The 15,683-nt window shown below is 51.9% G+C and overlaps 1 protein-coding gene across 13 annotated transcripts in view; it reads left to right on the top strand.

Annotated features, from left to right (window-relative positions):
• The window catches only part of DLGAP2 (DLG associated protein 2), an 862,351-nt gene that overhangs the window by 772,560 nt on the left and 74,108 nt on the right, over positions 1–15,683 (top strand). For all 13 annotated transcript variants that reach the window (XM_032413746.1, XM_032413747.1, XM_032413748.1 and 10 more), the window contains 2 exons: positions 3,705–3,852; positions 11,486–11,705. In XM_032413746.1, the coding sequence (XP_032269637.1) occupies positions 3,705–3,852; positions 11,486–11,705 (368 nt within the window). The remainder of the gene's footprint in view (positions 1–3,704; positions 3,853–11,485; positions 11,706–15,683) is intronic.

The raw sequence follows: 15,683 nt of genomic DNA, 5'->3' as shown, positions 1-15,683 counted from the left end.
CTGTGTTCACGGCGGGGGGCGGGGGGCTCTTCACACCACCCCCTGAGGTCTTTTTCCCACAGATCCTCTCACTTTCTAAAAATACATTGACTCATGCCCCAAACTCATGACTTTTCTCAAATAATCCCTGGGCTCTCCTCTTCGTGGACAAACTCGACGAATTGTTCAGAATGGTCACTTACACTATCATCGTGTCGCCTTTACTGCCATCTGGTTTCTGCCCCGAATCCACCAAAACCGTTTCCCTGTGGTGTCTGTGACCGCTGATGGCTCGGTCTGGAGCTGCTGCCGCCTCGCTGGCTCTGGGCCGTCTGCAGGTGGCCCTTCCTCTCCCTCCCTTCGGCTCCCCTGGGGTGACCGGTGACCGTGCTCCGTGTCCCCCTCTGGCCTCGGGGCTCAGGCCTGTTGCGGCGTCCTGCCCCTCAGACAAACTACCCTGAAGACAGGAAATAGTCACGATTGAGCTTGGGCTGGACCCTGTGCCCCAAGCAGGAGAAGACACGACAACAGACACATGTCCTAACCCTTCCTACCGAACCAACGTGGAGAGACGCCTCTGAATTTGGAATGGACACAGTTAGTACGGATTTCCCCTCATGCAACCTGCAGAGCGCTTACCGCTCTTTGGAGGCGGCAGAGATAAAGGGCTGGATTCTTTTGTCTGGATTCTCGAGCCTGCTCACAGGATCTACATCGCTGACGGCAGGGCCTGCTCAGGTGTGTACGTGGTTCTGTCCGTCTGTCTCCTGGGATCTGACGTCAGGGAGGAGCTCGTGAGCCTGGGATTCAGCCCACAGCCCCGTGGCAGCCACCAGCAGCAAGGGACACGGGGACTCCAGGAAGCCTCCTCTGCTCCTTTGCTTCTCGCTCCGGCAGCCTTCAACGCCGGCCTCCACGCTCACAGGACCGCCCAGCGTGGGCGCCATTTGGAAGCAGAAAAAACTGGAAAAAGTATCCTCGTGTTATTCTGAAAAACTTTTTTATGGTTTCCTTTTAGTATTCTCTAAGCTACGGCAAATCTGCACATGAAAATCTATTTCTCCCCCTGGCAACTAGGATCCCAAAGTAGGAACTATCCATTTGAGGGAATAACCGAGGGGCTTTGAGGGGATTTCAGAATGAGATGGGTTTCCTAGGACGGTTCCTGCAGAGGAACGGGGGGCTGTTCTGGAGCGAGGGCCCCGGGCGTCTTGGGGTGCGCGTTCAATGCAGAAGGCACATGCCGCCGGCTTCGAATCCCACCTGTGCTCCTCAGGCTCAGGTCCTGATTTTCAGCCTCCAGGTGTGTGATTTATGTGGGTAGCTGGCTTTCCATTTATATGATTTATATGGACACGGCGGGATTGTAAAATGCTAAACCGTCACAATAAAAAAAATCTATTAAGCCTAGTGAGGTTGAAGCTGTGTTTTTTTTTTTTTAACTATTTAAAATATATGGTAATGAGGACCATACTTTTGGGGCTCTCTGCTTCTATGACTCAGCAGCTGCGATCTTGGGGCTAAAAGCCTGAATTCTGGAGCAGACTGCCGTCACAGTCTAGCCCTGCTACACTCTGCATGAGCCCGCACAGTGACTCAGTGTCCCGTCTGGACAATGCCAAATGCTTACAGGGGCATCCAGCACAACAGTTGTAGCAAACATTAACCATCATGAGTCAATGTTTAAGAGGGAAAAAAATGTGTTTAGCTCTCTACAGTGGCAACTGTCCTGTAAGTGGCGTGCCCAGCTTTGGAAGAAAGAGATCACGGGGAGTTAGAAAACGTGTTTGAAACATAGAATCACAGACATAGGCTCACTCAGGGGTGAGTACCGTCCAAGAACCACCAAAAGGGTCATCTGCTCTCATTTTGAGGACATCTCCTCACTCACAGGCACCGAGCTGAAACTGTGGAGACGGAGACAGAGACAGACACAGGTGTCTCCTTTAGGGGCTCTCAGACCCTTCACCTGAGACGATGAGGTGGTGGTATTAGAAGGGAGAGCTACTATATTGCAAGGAAATAAGAAATTGGTACCAACCGGCAGAAATGCAAGGTGTGAAATGAGCCATTTCAAGGAAACAGAGGAGAGGGGAGATGCAGAAAGTTTGCATTTTTGCAAAGTCAGAAGTGAGGCCAAGAGCCTAAGTCCGGGCTTTTGCCACAGGCCGCCGGGCTCCCGCTCCCGCTCCCGCACGCAGTGCTGGACTAAACACACGCAGACACTAGCGGGGTGAGGCCAGCTGCGTGCACGTGCCCCGCCCACGTGTGCAAGCCAGCCTGAGCCCCACACGCAGCAGAGTCCTGGGCGAGGTCCGGCCGCACTGTGCTGCTCCCGTCGACTCCGGCCACTTCCTGCCGCATGCACGACAGGTGGCCGCGCCTGGGGGTTTGCTCACCTGTCTTACTGGCGGTCAGGCCAGGCGCATACGGATACGGATCCGCAGCCTGGGATCCCACGAGGAGCCCGGGCAGATCCACCCCTCCCCGTTAGGTGCCAGAATGAGAACCAGCTGTATGACAGCTGATTTCTTCCCTTTTCGTTTTGTTCTGTTTTGAGTGAAGGGAGCTGGAATGTGTTACACACATGATTTTAAAACAAAAATTGCCATAATAATAATTTACAATATAAACTGTATTCTATTAAAATGTAAAAATAAGTATTATTCATTTTAGCAGAAATACTGACTTTAAATCTGTAATGAATGGGCTCTGCTTAATCAGAACTTAGAGTTAAGCCCAAGTTTCTCTGCTGCCCCATTTTTATAGAAAGAAGTAAATCACAGAGAAAACAAATTACATCAGGAATTTACTTTGAAAAGCAAGGAACAAACTTTAACTGGCTGTGCAGCCAGACTTAACAACCGAGTATTTCTACACATTTTTACATCCAAGCCCATGCACTGATCCTATTCCGTGTTCCCACTGCACTGATCCTACTCCGTGTTCCCACTGCGATCCAAACTAGGAGAGAAGCTTCGGTACATCTGGTCTTACAACTCCCGTTTTTGATCAGATAAAATGAATTTTTACTCTATTATCAAAAGATTGTCCGCAGAACTTGAAACAAGAGAATTCAGTGGGCCAGAAGTTTAAGCTAAGTTGACCTTTCTGCCTGCCAAACGCCCTCATGGTAGAGCATACCCTGAAGGGGGGTCAGAGAACATTGGTTTGTAAGGGAGTTTGGAGGAACACGGCCACCGTGATTGTGAGGCGGGGTGGACCTCGCAGCCTGCTCTTTCTCTCTGTCTGCAGTGCGTGACCTGCACTACTGTGCATGAGTTACAACTGAAGGCAAGCCTTTTGTTTTTATTTTTATTTTTCTGAGTGTGTAAAGCTGCCAAAAGCTAACATGACTTTTATGAGATTCTCAGGTTTTTGGCTTAAATTCAGGAGCCACGTCCACTGCTGTGCTGTGTGAGTTATGGTGCTTTTCAGCACCTTTTTGTTAACATGGAATGATCCTAACTTCGTTACCTGGCCACAAACAGTCAGGTCTCAAAGCAGCTTTGTAAATAGCATCCTCTGTTACTTCTGATGACTTTGCATTTGTAACTGAGCCTGCAGAGTGTGGACCTAAGGCCAGGATGTCCGCCAAAAGACACACATTCAGCTGGAAGCTTTCCAACAGCCTCTCGGCGTGGGTTGGAATGACCCTCACCTGCTCTGCCCCTTCCGTGCATGTTCACAGAACACCTTTTCTCTTCGTTTCTTTTCTCTTTTAGCCAGAGCTACCCGCAAGCTGCAAGCGACGTGCCTGCCAGCCACAGCCTGGACCCCTCGGCCAACTACAACTCCCCGAAATTCCGCTCCCGGAACCAGAGCTACATGAGAGCCGTCAGCACCCTGAGTCAGGCCAGCTGTGTGAGCCAGGTCGGGAATTCCTTCCCTCCCCTCTCCCTCGGGTCAGGTCTCTGAAGCCGTGTCCTCGCAGTGGCCAGCTGCTGGGGGCAAGGCCGTGAGCAGATGTGAGGTTCCTGCCTGGAACCGTCTCTCTGACCGCACACCCGGGAACCCTGTAACACTGAGTTCTCGACCACACCTGTGACGGCATCCCCCTTACACGGGCCTGCTCTGAGTCAGGGCTGAGTCTCAGCCTGCTTGCTGTCTTAGCTCGGGCTGTCTTCCTTTCCCCAGGAGGCTTCCCCAGGGAAACGGGGCCAGGGCAGGTCCATGACAGCTGGGCTCGGACGGCAGTGGAAACTCAGATGGTCCAGTAAGAAGAGCTGAGAACAATCCGGGGTGCAGAGCTGTGTTTGCCAGGCGCACAGGACGTATTTCTCGGTTCTCTCACAGCCCCGGTGGGATCCGTGGCCCTGGGGTGGATGGTGGTGTTTGGTGTTTTAATCGGGCGCAGAGGCGTGGCTGCCCGAGGCAGGGAGACTGGCAGGCTTGCCCATCCTGTTTTGAACTATTCAAGGAGTAGCCAGAGCTAAGTGAGCGGTAGCTGGGGCTTCTAATCACCAAATGCCGTAGGATCGATAAGCATTGAATTCCTGCATTTTTAATTAAACAGGTTGCTTACTAATTTTAGCTGCCTTTAAAAACAGTGCTGAAGCTCACCCCGAGTGTCTCAGGCTTACGCCTAATGTTTTCTTGCAATTCCTGCAGAGTCGCGGCTGGGGTGCTGCTCGGGCAGAGCCCGGCTCCCTTCGCCCCCGCCTCTGCCTCCTGAGCCTGCGTGTCCCTTAACCATCTTGAACCTCTCCTTCCTCATCAGCGGGGAGAGGAAGGGTGCGCCCGGCACTGTGGGAACAGGGGACGTAACACATTCGCGCACGGGGCAGGTGGCTAATGAAGGTTGGATCTCATGTAAAGAGCAGCACGGAGTCAGTACGCGGTAAATGCCAGCCATTATCGTTACTACAGTAATAATAATAGTACTGCTAGTACATAGTTCTGAAAAACCCTCCTGGTTACAGGCTAATGCTATGGGCTTTTGGTAGCTTGCCAGGGGTTCAAAGATGCTGAAGACTGTTTTGCCACAGGCTTTAAATGCCTTATAAAGCAAGAGTCTGTTCATTTTACAGTTTTTTCTCATCAGAAAGTTGCGCTCTGGACTTTTTCTACTGAACAATCTGGGTTTTTCCTGTTCCACAACTGAAGAAAGACATGGCCTCTTTCATCAACTCAGATGCTATTTTTCTTTAAAAACAGGATTAGGTTTCCAGCTACAGCAAAGAGAATTCCAGTGACCTTTCCCCCACCCCCCGCCAAGACAAGGAAAGGACTATTCCTGACTCTGCACACGAGGGCCATCCTGGACTGAACCTCAGCACGGGGCAAACCGGGACACTGGGTCACGCTGCGGCCCGACCTCAAATACCCCCGCAAATAATAATAAAAACAGCAATAGCAACTATAGATGGTCAGCAACTAGATTACTATTATTATCTAATTAATCGGGGAAACATCCCATTTCAGCATAAACTCCAAGATGACGTTAGGAATTACTAACTGAACAGAGCGCATGCAGAGACGCCCTCAACCTCGCTCCCCCCGCCTCCAGGAGAAGGACCTTCACGGCAGACTTCTCCTGAGACGCCAGCTTCCCTTCCGGTTACAACACCTCCTTTGCCAAAATACAACTTTAGAGTCAGACGTGGCCCCATCAGGGTCTGCAGCAGGGTGCAAGGTGATTTCACCGCGGACGGGGTGACTCCTGCAGGCTTTGCTTTTTTTCTCTTTCTTTCTTTATTTGAGTTGACTTGACCCCCGATGTTGCCTTAGATTCAGGTGCACCACAGAGTGATTGGACCCCGTTATGCATCATGCGCTGCTCACCCCAGTGTAGCTGCGTGCTGTTCCATCGCGGTTCCTGCTGTTACAATGTAACGGACCTTCCTGTGCCTTCCATTCCCCTGACTCCTTCATTCCATTACCAGAAGCCTGCGCCTCCCCCTCCCCTCTCCCATTTCGCCCGTGCCCTCATTCCTCTCCTGGCAACCGACAGTTTGTTCTCTGTGTTTGTGGGTCTGATTCTGCTTTTCATTTGTTCTCATTTGTGCTCAACAAACAGGTTCCCCTGAATGCACAGCACACCTCTCCAAATGCTCTTGTGAAAGCCGCCAGCTTCCTAGTTGCAGAAACATAAGCCATGCACTACCCTCTACACCATGTTTTTAGTGAACCCAAGCTGGGAGTTCCAAAAATACATCAGTAAAAAAACATGTCCCTGCACCTTTTTCTATCTGAAAAGATTCGTCATTGTAAATAAGAGCAGTAGCACACAAGCTGGATGTTTGGGGGTTTTACTTATTTTGATGACTTTGACATTTGGGATTCTAAGTCATTCCGATTGCTAAGTTCTATGATAGGACTTTACATCAAACTCAATTTTTAATTCTGAAAAAAAAAATTGTTACTTAAAATAACCCTGGCACCCTGACAGTGGATGGGGCCGTTTTACCCCTGGAAACAAATTTGTAGTAATCCCGTATCAAACCCTGGCTGGTGTGATCTACCAACCCGAGGAGGAGAAGGACGCAGTTTCCAGTAATGGGGCACAGTGCATTTGGGGTGATGCCCCTGGGAACCCCTCAGTGTCCCTGAGATACTTGAATTTGTGGCTAAAGCTGTTGGGAGTTCACTCTTTAATACTCAACGTTCAGTGAAATGAAAAGTCTAACTGAGTGCTTGTGAAACTGGCTTGTCTGTAAGCCGGGCTGTGGTTTGAACTTGAGTCGCTGGACTCAGGTCTGGCCTCTCTGAGCTCACGAACCTGGGACGAGTCGCATGGGTGTGTGCAGTGTGTGGACTGATGCCGTGGGATTTCCAGCGTCTAGGACTGCAATGGTGCCCGGTGCTCGGGACGTTACACCTTCCCAGTGACCAGCCTGAGCGGTGGGATTTATCTTTAACCGTACAGTTTCTTCCCTGGAGGAATCTCCTGGAAAATGCTAGAAAAGCGCATTGATGTTGCTTGTGCAGGACCGTGGACGTGGCACGGAGGCGGTCTCGGTGCATTCAGCCCGTGTGTCTGAGCTCTCTGGGCATCTCCTTTGTTGCTGACCTTTCCTGAGCTCTCTGGGATGCACCAACTTGCCGGTTCATCTGAGAGGACCCCAAACGGTGCTCTAACTCCCAGAAAGATGTTCCCTACCGTTTCAGAGAACACAGCGGACTTTGTTCTGGGTTGCACTGCCCCCCACGCACACACACACTTCAGTGCTCTGCGTTAATGTCTGTCTAGCTAAGTCTATTCCGTAGATGGAAGAATTCCCACGTTTTTCATATCCCGGAGATGCACTTAGAGCAAGACTGTAAGACCATCTAATCTTCCATCATTCGATAAATAATGGTGTGACAGCAGTGTGGCCTGCGTGTCCCCATCCCTGTGATGGGCTCTGTCACCCGGGGCCACCCAGCGGGGCGTGACCACTGTGGGTTCCTGGCAGACCCGCCCTCAGCCAAGTGCCCTGGAGCTCCTTCCCAGCGCTGCGGGGACTCGGGAACGCAGGGGAGCAGGACGCCCAGTAGCAAGGGAGGAACTGGGTCTCCAGACGGTCGCCCATCTGACAGCAGGAGCGGAGCAGATTCGTGTCTGTGCCTGTCGCCTCCCACGGTCGCCCACAGGGATGAGCACCACAGCCACCCGCCCGTCCCCTCCATCCCCACCACACCGAGCAGCCTCCTTCCCTGTGTCACCGTGTCACATTCCCACACCTCACGTGTGGAGGGCCAGCGTCCCGCCCCAGAGGGGTCGCAGAGCCACGCAGACGCAAGCCGCCCACACACACTGGCGTTGCTGGGGTCAGACGCGCCTATGCGCCTCAGCCCTCTCCGGGCAAGCTGCAGGGACACAGCCTTACCGTGTCCCAGGGCGTGAAGAGGCCGGCCCGGCCGGGTCCAGACCTCCCCCTGGCTCCTCTCCGTGGGAAGGACATGGAGGCCCCGGACAGAAGGCGCACACACGGGGCCACTGGGGAGGCGAGGCCGGGCTGCTGTGGCGCACGGGCACCCTAGTGTTAGGGGGACCGCTGTGCCCCTGTGTTCTCGCGCTTGGCACAGCTCCCAGCTCAGCCAGCCCAGCCCCCTGAGGTCACCGGAGCTGAGTCTCCGCATTTACTTCGTTTCCGTTCATCCACGGTTGGGCTAATTCCGAGAGCCCGCCCCGTTTCCTGGAGCCGGCGGTGTGGTGCTGGGGGTCTGGAGCTGCGTGGACGGTGGGACCCTCTGCGTCCTGGCTGAGGAAGACGTTTGCCTTCCCGCAGCTTCCGACCGGGCCCGCTGTCTCACGGTCCCCTTCTTTCTCTCTTTCTCTTTCTCTTTCTCTTTCTGTTTAAAAAGCCATTCAGGCATGGTCATGGCCTCCTTCTATCATGCATCCTTTCCAAAAAAAAAAAAAAAAAATTGTGGTAAAATATCCATAACAAAATTCTCCGTCTTAACCGTTTTTAAGTGCGCAGATGAGTGACGCTGTGCAGGTGTCCCCCCCGTGTGTCCCCAGAACTCTGGCAGATCTCCAGCTCTGTCCCCACGGAACACGAGCCCCTGCCCCCAGCCCCGGGCGCCACCGTCTCCGCGTCTCTGCGGAAGTGACTCCTCCAGGGGCCTCACGCGAGTAGAACCGCAGTGTCTTTCCTCCTCTGGCTGGCTTCTTTCCCTCAGCATCCCGCCCTCCAGGTCCCTCGCCATCAGAGCAGGTGTCCGGCCCTCCTCGTTGGGCAGGGCGGAGGAATGGTCCACCCTGTGAACGCGGGTCTGCAAATAGCGGTTCTCGTCCCTGCTTTGTTCGTAGGGGTCGATACCCAGACGTGGCATGCGGGTCCTGGGGTAGTTCTTTTCATTTCTGGAAGACCCGCCACCCCCCTTCCGCAGCGGCCACACCAGCGTCCATTCCCACCGGCCGTGCCCCGCCGTGCCTGCCCTGGAGCGCCATCTGTCGCGACCTCCGCCACACGCAGGACAGTCCCCCTGTCACCCCCCATTTCCCCGACTTTGGTTCCTTGGCGCCCACATTCTCCAGAAGCAAGTCAAGCCATGTTTCTGAGTTTACGGTTCATGAAAGAAGACGGAGGAAGCTTCAGAGGACACTGATTGTTGCCATAACTCTGACACCATTGGCTTAACGTCCTCCTGCGATTTCCGGGGGCTGACGGTGGTTTGAGTCCCCGTGTAAAATCATACCCGCGTTTCCAAATCTCCCTCAGGCTCAGTGAACACATCCGCTCCCAGAGAGCAGGTCATTTCAGTTCCTCTCTGGACCAAAATTTGAGATTCTTCTCAACTACTTATTATTTGCTTGGGAGAAACAAGGCACCTTCCTTTCTAGAACCTCCCGGATGTGTTTGTGTAGCTGTGAGTGCCAGCCAGGTGTCCTTACTGAAATTTTAGTCTTTTGCTTGTAGAATGGTTTTCTCCTTCAAGGAGCGAGTTCCTGCACCCATGGTGGGTTTGAGCAAGGATTTTCACTAAATCCTGCAACCAGATGCGATCCACATCGCTCACATTTTGGCCTTTTCAGGCTGTCTAACATGGATCTTTGACATAAATGACATGAAATGATCTGAGGCTTTTTGATAGAATTCCCCATGAGGGAATACTTGGAGCGAAAGAAGTTTGTCATCGAAAATGCAGTGTTTCAGACCAGCATTCGTGCTTGTGATGTGCTCCCCTCTCCGGGGAGCTGGGGCTGTCCTGGTGGGAGTGCCGTGGGTTGTCCGTCCCTCTCCAACTTCAGGAACCCGTGAGCCATTCAGACGGACCCTCTCATCCGTAATTTCCCTCTGGTCCTTTTTGTCGGCACTACCCAGAGATTCTCCCCCTTACGCTGAGGGTCTTTGTGGCCCTGGGCACGGTCCTCCAGCGTCTCTACCCCCAGAGGCCGGCGTCGGCGTGCTCAGAACCGCCGGGTGTAAGGAGCCATTATTCTAGCGTGTCCGGAACTCCGGGTGATGCCAGAGAAGGCCGCATTCAGGACTGCAATTAGAGACTTAAGGAAAAATCATGTTCGTTTTCCTGTCAGAGGGGAGATCGGATTCTTTCACCTGCTTTTATCTGTGAACGGTCAGAGGAAAACGGCAAATCTGGTGTTTCAAACCACACTTGTTTGTATCTGTCGGTCAGCGTCACCCGGGGTGTGCAGGGAGCTGCGGGTGACACATTTGGATGTGGATGCGGCCGGTGCAGGAATGTGACGGGGGCGAGATGCTGCCGGGCTCCACTGTGGTGGGGTGGGCTCCGCGGGAGAAGCCACCCGGCAAGTGGGACAGTTTTCTCAGGGTCTGCCTGGGCTCCTCCCAAAGCCCGGGGCAGGAGGGCTGGGACCGGGGACAATCTAGAGGAACGGAGGAGACCACAGGAGCTGCTCCCTCCGCCCTGCGCCTCCTTCCTCCGTGCGGAGCCCGTGCTCACCTCACAGCCTCGCGTGAGCCTCGGCCCTTGCCCACCAGCTTCACCAGCAAGTGTCCCAGATATTGCACTGGTTAACCCACACAGGGCTCACCAAGGGGCACACCCGACCTGTGGGAGGAGCAGGGGAGGGCTCCTTCATCAACATCGCATGCAGCCTAACACGTGACCCCTGCCCACGACCCCGTGAGCCTCCGGTCCTCAGGCCGGTGAGCAGCTGAGCAGTTTCAACTTCTCATTCCTAAAATTCTCGTCTCTCCTCCCACCCCATTCTCTCCAATGTGGCTTTAGTACTGCATTTCACTTCCCTGGATTCCCTTTTAAAACCTCTAGATTCGGCTCATGGGAAATGCATGAGTATCACCCCCTGGAAGCCTCAGGTAAAGTGTGTCCCTGGCCAGTGTCACTGACCCCACACAAAGGCCCTCCAGCCAACCCGACGGTCACGCCCATGTGTGCACGTGATCCCGCTCCTGCCCGAAGCCTTGAGATTTATTTTAATGCATTTGGAACTTTCAGGTTCCCAGGGTGACTCTATACCTGGAAATTAAATTGCAGGCTTGCGAATAGTTCCCTTCCCTGCTAAATGATCAAAGGAGGCGAGTCTGCTCCTGTCCCAGGCGGGACGGCACTAGACCTGGGATGTACGGGGTGCAGCCTGTCGGCATAGACAGAAACCCCGCCGGCCAGATGTGTGGTGGGTTTCCATGACGACACACAGAAGCAGACAGAACATGTGTTCGTGTGTGTGGCCTCCACATCTCGAGCCGGCCGCTGTAAGCAGCCTGGAAAGGTAACAGAGGCGCCGGGAACACCCGGAGCGGGGACTGGTGTCTGAATGCTGAGCTCGTCCACGCACGGCGTCTGCTAAACCTTGTGGTCACGGCCCCCACCCTGTCAGGCTTTCCGTGGGCTCCACAGAATTTCAGGAGCATCTTGGAATTGACGATTTTTCTTAAGTGTTTGGAAAAAATAACCCGGGAAGACCTTCCCTAAGGCTAACGGATCCCCAAGGCTGATCTCACATGAACGCCGCTGGAAAGACAGACCATGTGTGAGGGTGGGGCTGAATTTTGTTCTCGCTTGTTCTTTGGTGACATGGCCACGGTCGCCCTGGCCGGGTCTCACCACCGACTGTGCGTTGTTGTTCCAGATGAGCGAGGCGGAGATGAACGGGCAGTTCGAGTCGGTGTGTGAGTCCGTCTTTAGCGAAGTCGAATCCCAGGCCATGGACGCCCTGGACCTCCCCGGATGCTTCCGAACGAGGAGCCACAGTTACCTTCGAGCCATCCAAGCCGGCTACTCCCAGGATGATGAATGTATTCCGGTCATGACGCCCTCCAACACCACCTCAACCATCCGATCCACAGCAGGTAAAGGCGCCCTTTCTGACCTTCCTAGCGAGGAACCCACAGGCGAGCGCGGGGTCCTCCTCCCAGAGGAGCACACGCTCCTTCACCGCAGGTGAAATACACTCTCCAAACATTTGGTACCTTTGCCAAATTGCACTTGGCACATTGTCATATTTGCAGTGGGGTTTTGAAACATTTCTTTTATAGCTAACCTTTCTTTTTCTTAGGATGCGATCTCTTAGTGTCAAGATTCTTGAAAAGAATCAAGTATAACTTCTGTAAAGTTTTCTATAGGAAACAAGTTTAAGCACGGACATTTGGACGGTGATTGTGCTTTAAATACCGAAGTTCACTAGATCTCGGTCAAACCTGAGCGTCATGCCCTGACTCCCGGGCTCCCTCCTCGCTGCGTCCAGTATGAGCATCTGCTGCCTGCCGACAGATCTGTAACCATGATTCATTGCTCAGAGCAAATCCATCGTTCTTGTAGATTCACTAATCATCCTTGGGCTCTGCAGATTCAGTGTCACAGTTTGCTTGCATTCTTATGGAAAACCATATCCACCCCTTTGAAAATTTACCACCTAAACCAAATATCGGTGTGGGAAGGCTCAGTACTCTGTTGTTGTTTATGTAACACAATGAATATGCATGGCCCGGAGAAGCCATAAAACACAACAAGCCATAAATGCTCTCCGGTCTCTGTACAAAGGCCAAGCAGAGAAACTCAGAGAGCAGCCGCGTTGAGGAGCAAGGTCCTCTGACTCCTGGCAGATGGGGAAGCTGCCGGCACATCGGAGCAAGGAAGGGACCCGTCCGAGAAAAGAGCGAGGATGTTGTCGGGCGAACAAGCATGGGACCGGAGTGGGGGTGGGGTGGGGAGCGCAGGAAGGGGGTCTCTCTGCCCCATCAGCAGCAGGAAGCCTGCTGTCGGGCACTTTGGGAAGAGGGCGTGTTGTGGGAGAGCCTGGAGACGGGAGAGGATGAACTGTGTTCAGGCCTCGTTCCATGACTCCAGCCCTCCAAGATCACAGGCTTGTTCACTTCCTGGCTCTCGGTGTTCAGAAGAAGCAGTAGCTGTGAATGATTTATCCGGTAAGCCTAGGGATTAGTTTTCGGAGGGCATGTGGGTCCTCGGCGATCTTTTTGTGAGGCTCTGTGGCACCCACGTGGGGGGTTGGTGACACGACTTGACCGTGAAGCCTTGGGGTGTTCGGAAGAAGTGGACTGGACCGTGGGGTGCTGTGTTCCCACAGCACGGCTCGGTGGCAATGCAGGGGGCGGCGCCACGGACGTGCTCCGTGGACATCAGCAGGACTGTGACTATGACCGAGGTGCAATATGGTGGGCTTTGTGGGTGGCGGGGCTGAGCCTCTGGCCCTTGACCTACGTGTCCCGGATCTCAGCAGGTCCCTGACTCCCCTCGGCAGGGTCAGAGACCACCTCTCCCGCTCTGCCCTCTGTGGAAAATGACCAAATTACAAACTTAGGGAAGTAGTGAGCTTTACAACCGTTGCATTTTAAAAAACACACTTTCAGAGATCGTTGCTGATATCTTCACCAATATTTGTTGAACGTCTCTTATGAGCAAGTGACAATTAAGCACTTTCATGGTCTTCAGAAATGCTTTGAAATAATAATTACCTAGTAGAAAATGACTTTATTATGTTTAGAGCTGTCATTATGGGGAAAATAAAAATAAAACCGTTTTCATAGAGATAATGTGAGAACCAGTGCAGAACTCAGACTAAAATTTTAATTCATGTACATATCATTTTCCCAAGTACATTGTTATGTTCCCAAAATGTATGCACCTGATAAATCATAAAACATGCTTTTATTTAGCGTTTCTCCTGGATCTTGGCCTGGTTACAAAGTCAACATTGCCCCCAAGGCTGAGGGCATGTGGGGCATGCCAGGGTCAGGGAAGGGTCTGAGAATTGGGTTAAGAGAAGAAACAAAAACGGCTAGGGGAGATTTCTAGCACAAAATACCACTTTGAAGAAAGGGGAGTGCAGAGGACTCACTCATTCTTCCGTTTCCTGCTTTACTGCAAGCATTGCATGTATTTATCATATTTCTCTCCTCCGTAGAATTGAGAGGGTATGCAACAATTGTCCATTTAATCAGATTGAAAAAAATACCTAAGAAATGAAAAGTCCCTATCTGGAAAAACACAGAAAAACAAATGTAGGGGGGAGAAACTATCCAACTACACAGGATGTAAATGCCCACTGACCTTCCAATTTGACTCAGGGCTTCCTGTCAGTGAGTCAGAATGGGACGTCAATCATTCTGTATTAACATATTTAGAAGAGGGCGCCTGGGTGGCTCAGTCATTAAGCGTCTGCCTTCGGCTCAGGTCATGATCCCGGGGTCCTGGGATCGAGCCCCACATCGGGCTCCCTGCTCGGCAGGGAGCCTGCTTCTCCCTCTCCCACTCCCCATGCTTGTGTTCCCTCTCTCGCTGTGTCTCTCTGTCAAATAAATAAATAAAATCTTAAAAAAAAAAAAAACATATTTAGAAGATCCTATACCAACGTTAACTTCCAATAGCTATCCCCCGTGGTTGGGTGTGTGTGAAGAGAGATTATTTTGACAAATTGATTTTCTTTAATGGTTCTACAACTATCTCTTGAAAATAATTCCAAAAAAAAAACTATTTTCAAATTTATTCACAGCGATTATTTGGAAGCCTAAGATTTATTTAAATATGTTCCTTTTTGCATGCTTGAAAAGTAGAAGTTGGTGTAATTAGGTTGTCACCCCTTGAACAAATGCAAACGTAATTTTAATATGCGCCTAGTAATAATGAAATATCCAATAGAGGCATGAAAGGTCTATTAAGAATGCTAAAATATGTGGTAGACATTCTGTTTTAAACACCGACAAATTGATGGCGCCAGTATGTGTTGCTTGTTTGGGGGGGACTGGAGGTCAGCTGCGTTTGACCCTGAAGGGCATGTGGAGATTCGGCCGGGAACAGTCTTCTGCTCAGCTCTCCGGGGAACTCACATGGGGCTCGCACGCACACTCGGCAGGCGACCCCCAGCCACAGACGTCTGCCCTGCACTGTGTCTTTCATTATGAAAAACACTGCATATTGATTAGTGTCCTCTCCTTAAATGAAGTGGTTTTGAAAACCTCTTTCATTTCACACATGGGTTCTTTCTTGTCTGTGAAATGATTTATCAGAGAGATTTACTTGTCTAAATATGCATTTCACCCGATCTGTCTAGGGAGAGAATGTTATTGATACCGTGGAGGAAAATGCTATAAAATTAGATTATAATGATTTTTCTCTGGGTCAAAAGTTTTTTCAACAAATGTCACAACTGATTCTAGAAGTCATTAAAACAAAGGGAAAATCCATGCAAAGCATGGATTTATTTTTTACAGCCATAAATTTATTTTTATTTGATTGTTTATAGTTCAATAGTAACTTGTCCCTCGGGGGTACATCATAATTCCAGTTTCCAGGAGCGCATTGGGCCTCTAGGGTTCGACTGCCCTCCTCAGCCCCCGGCCACAACTCGGTCCGCTTCTGTCCCTGCGCCCCCTTCTCTGACTCCAGGATGACATCGGGCCCCCACTCAACCCCGGGATGGCTCCCGTGTCTGGATCCTGAACCTAATCACACTTGCAAAGTGCCTTCCGCCAGGGAAGGTGACACAGGGCCCAGAGATGAGAACGTGCACATATGGGGCTGTGGGCATTCTTCTGTCTACTGTCAGAGGATCGTTATATAGTGACAGTAAATCCTGCAAATATTGTAGTAAATACTGGCTGAGGGCCTGGGGGAAGGGATGGGTGGATGAGGTCTTCTCGGACACCAAGCCCGGAGTAGATGTCGAGGTCCTCTCGGTCAGACAGAAGCCTGGGCGCGTGAAGCTAATCCTTGTCATGAACCCAAACTCCTCCAGCTGATGGGAAACCAAACCCCAAGGAGGCTGCCAGACAGGGGGTCTCATGAGAAGCCCTCAGCTGTGGCGAGGTGAC

This window comes from Phoca vitulina, unplaced genomic scaffold (assembly GCF_004348235.1).
Source record: "Phoca vitulina isolate PV1807 unplaced genomic scaffold, GSC_HSeal_1.0 scaffold15, whole genome shotgun sequence".
Taxonomy (NCBI): domain Eukaryota; kingdom Metazoa; phylum Chordata; class Mammalia; order Carnivora; family Phocidae; genus Phoca; species Phoca vitulina.
The sequence above is the reverse complement of the archived record's forward strand: the minus strand, read 5'-3'. Positions and strand labels throughout refer to the sequence as shown.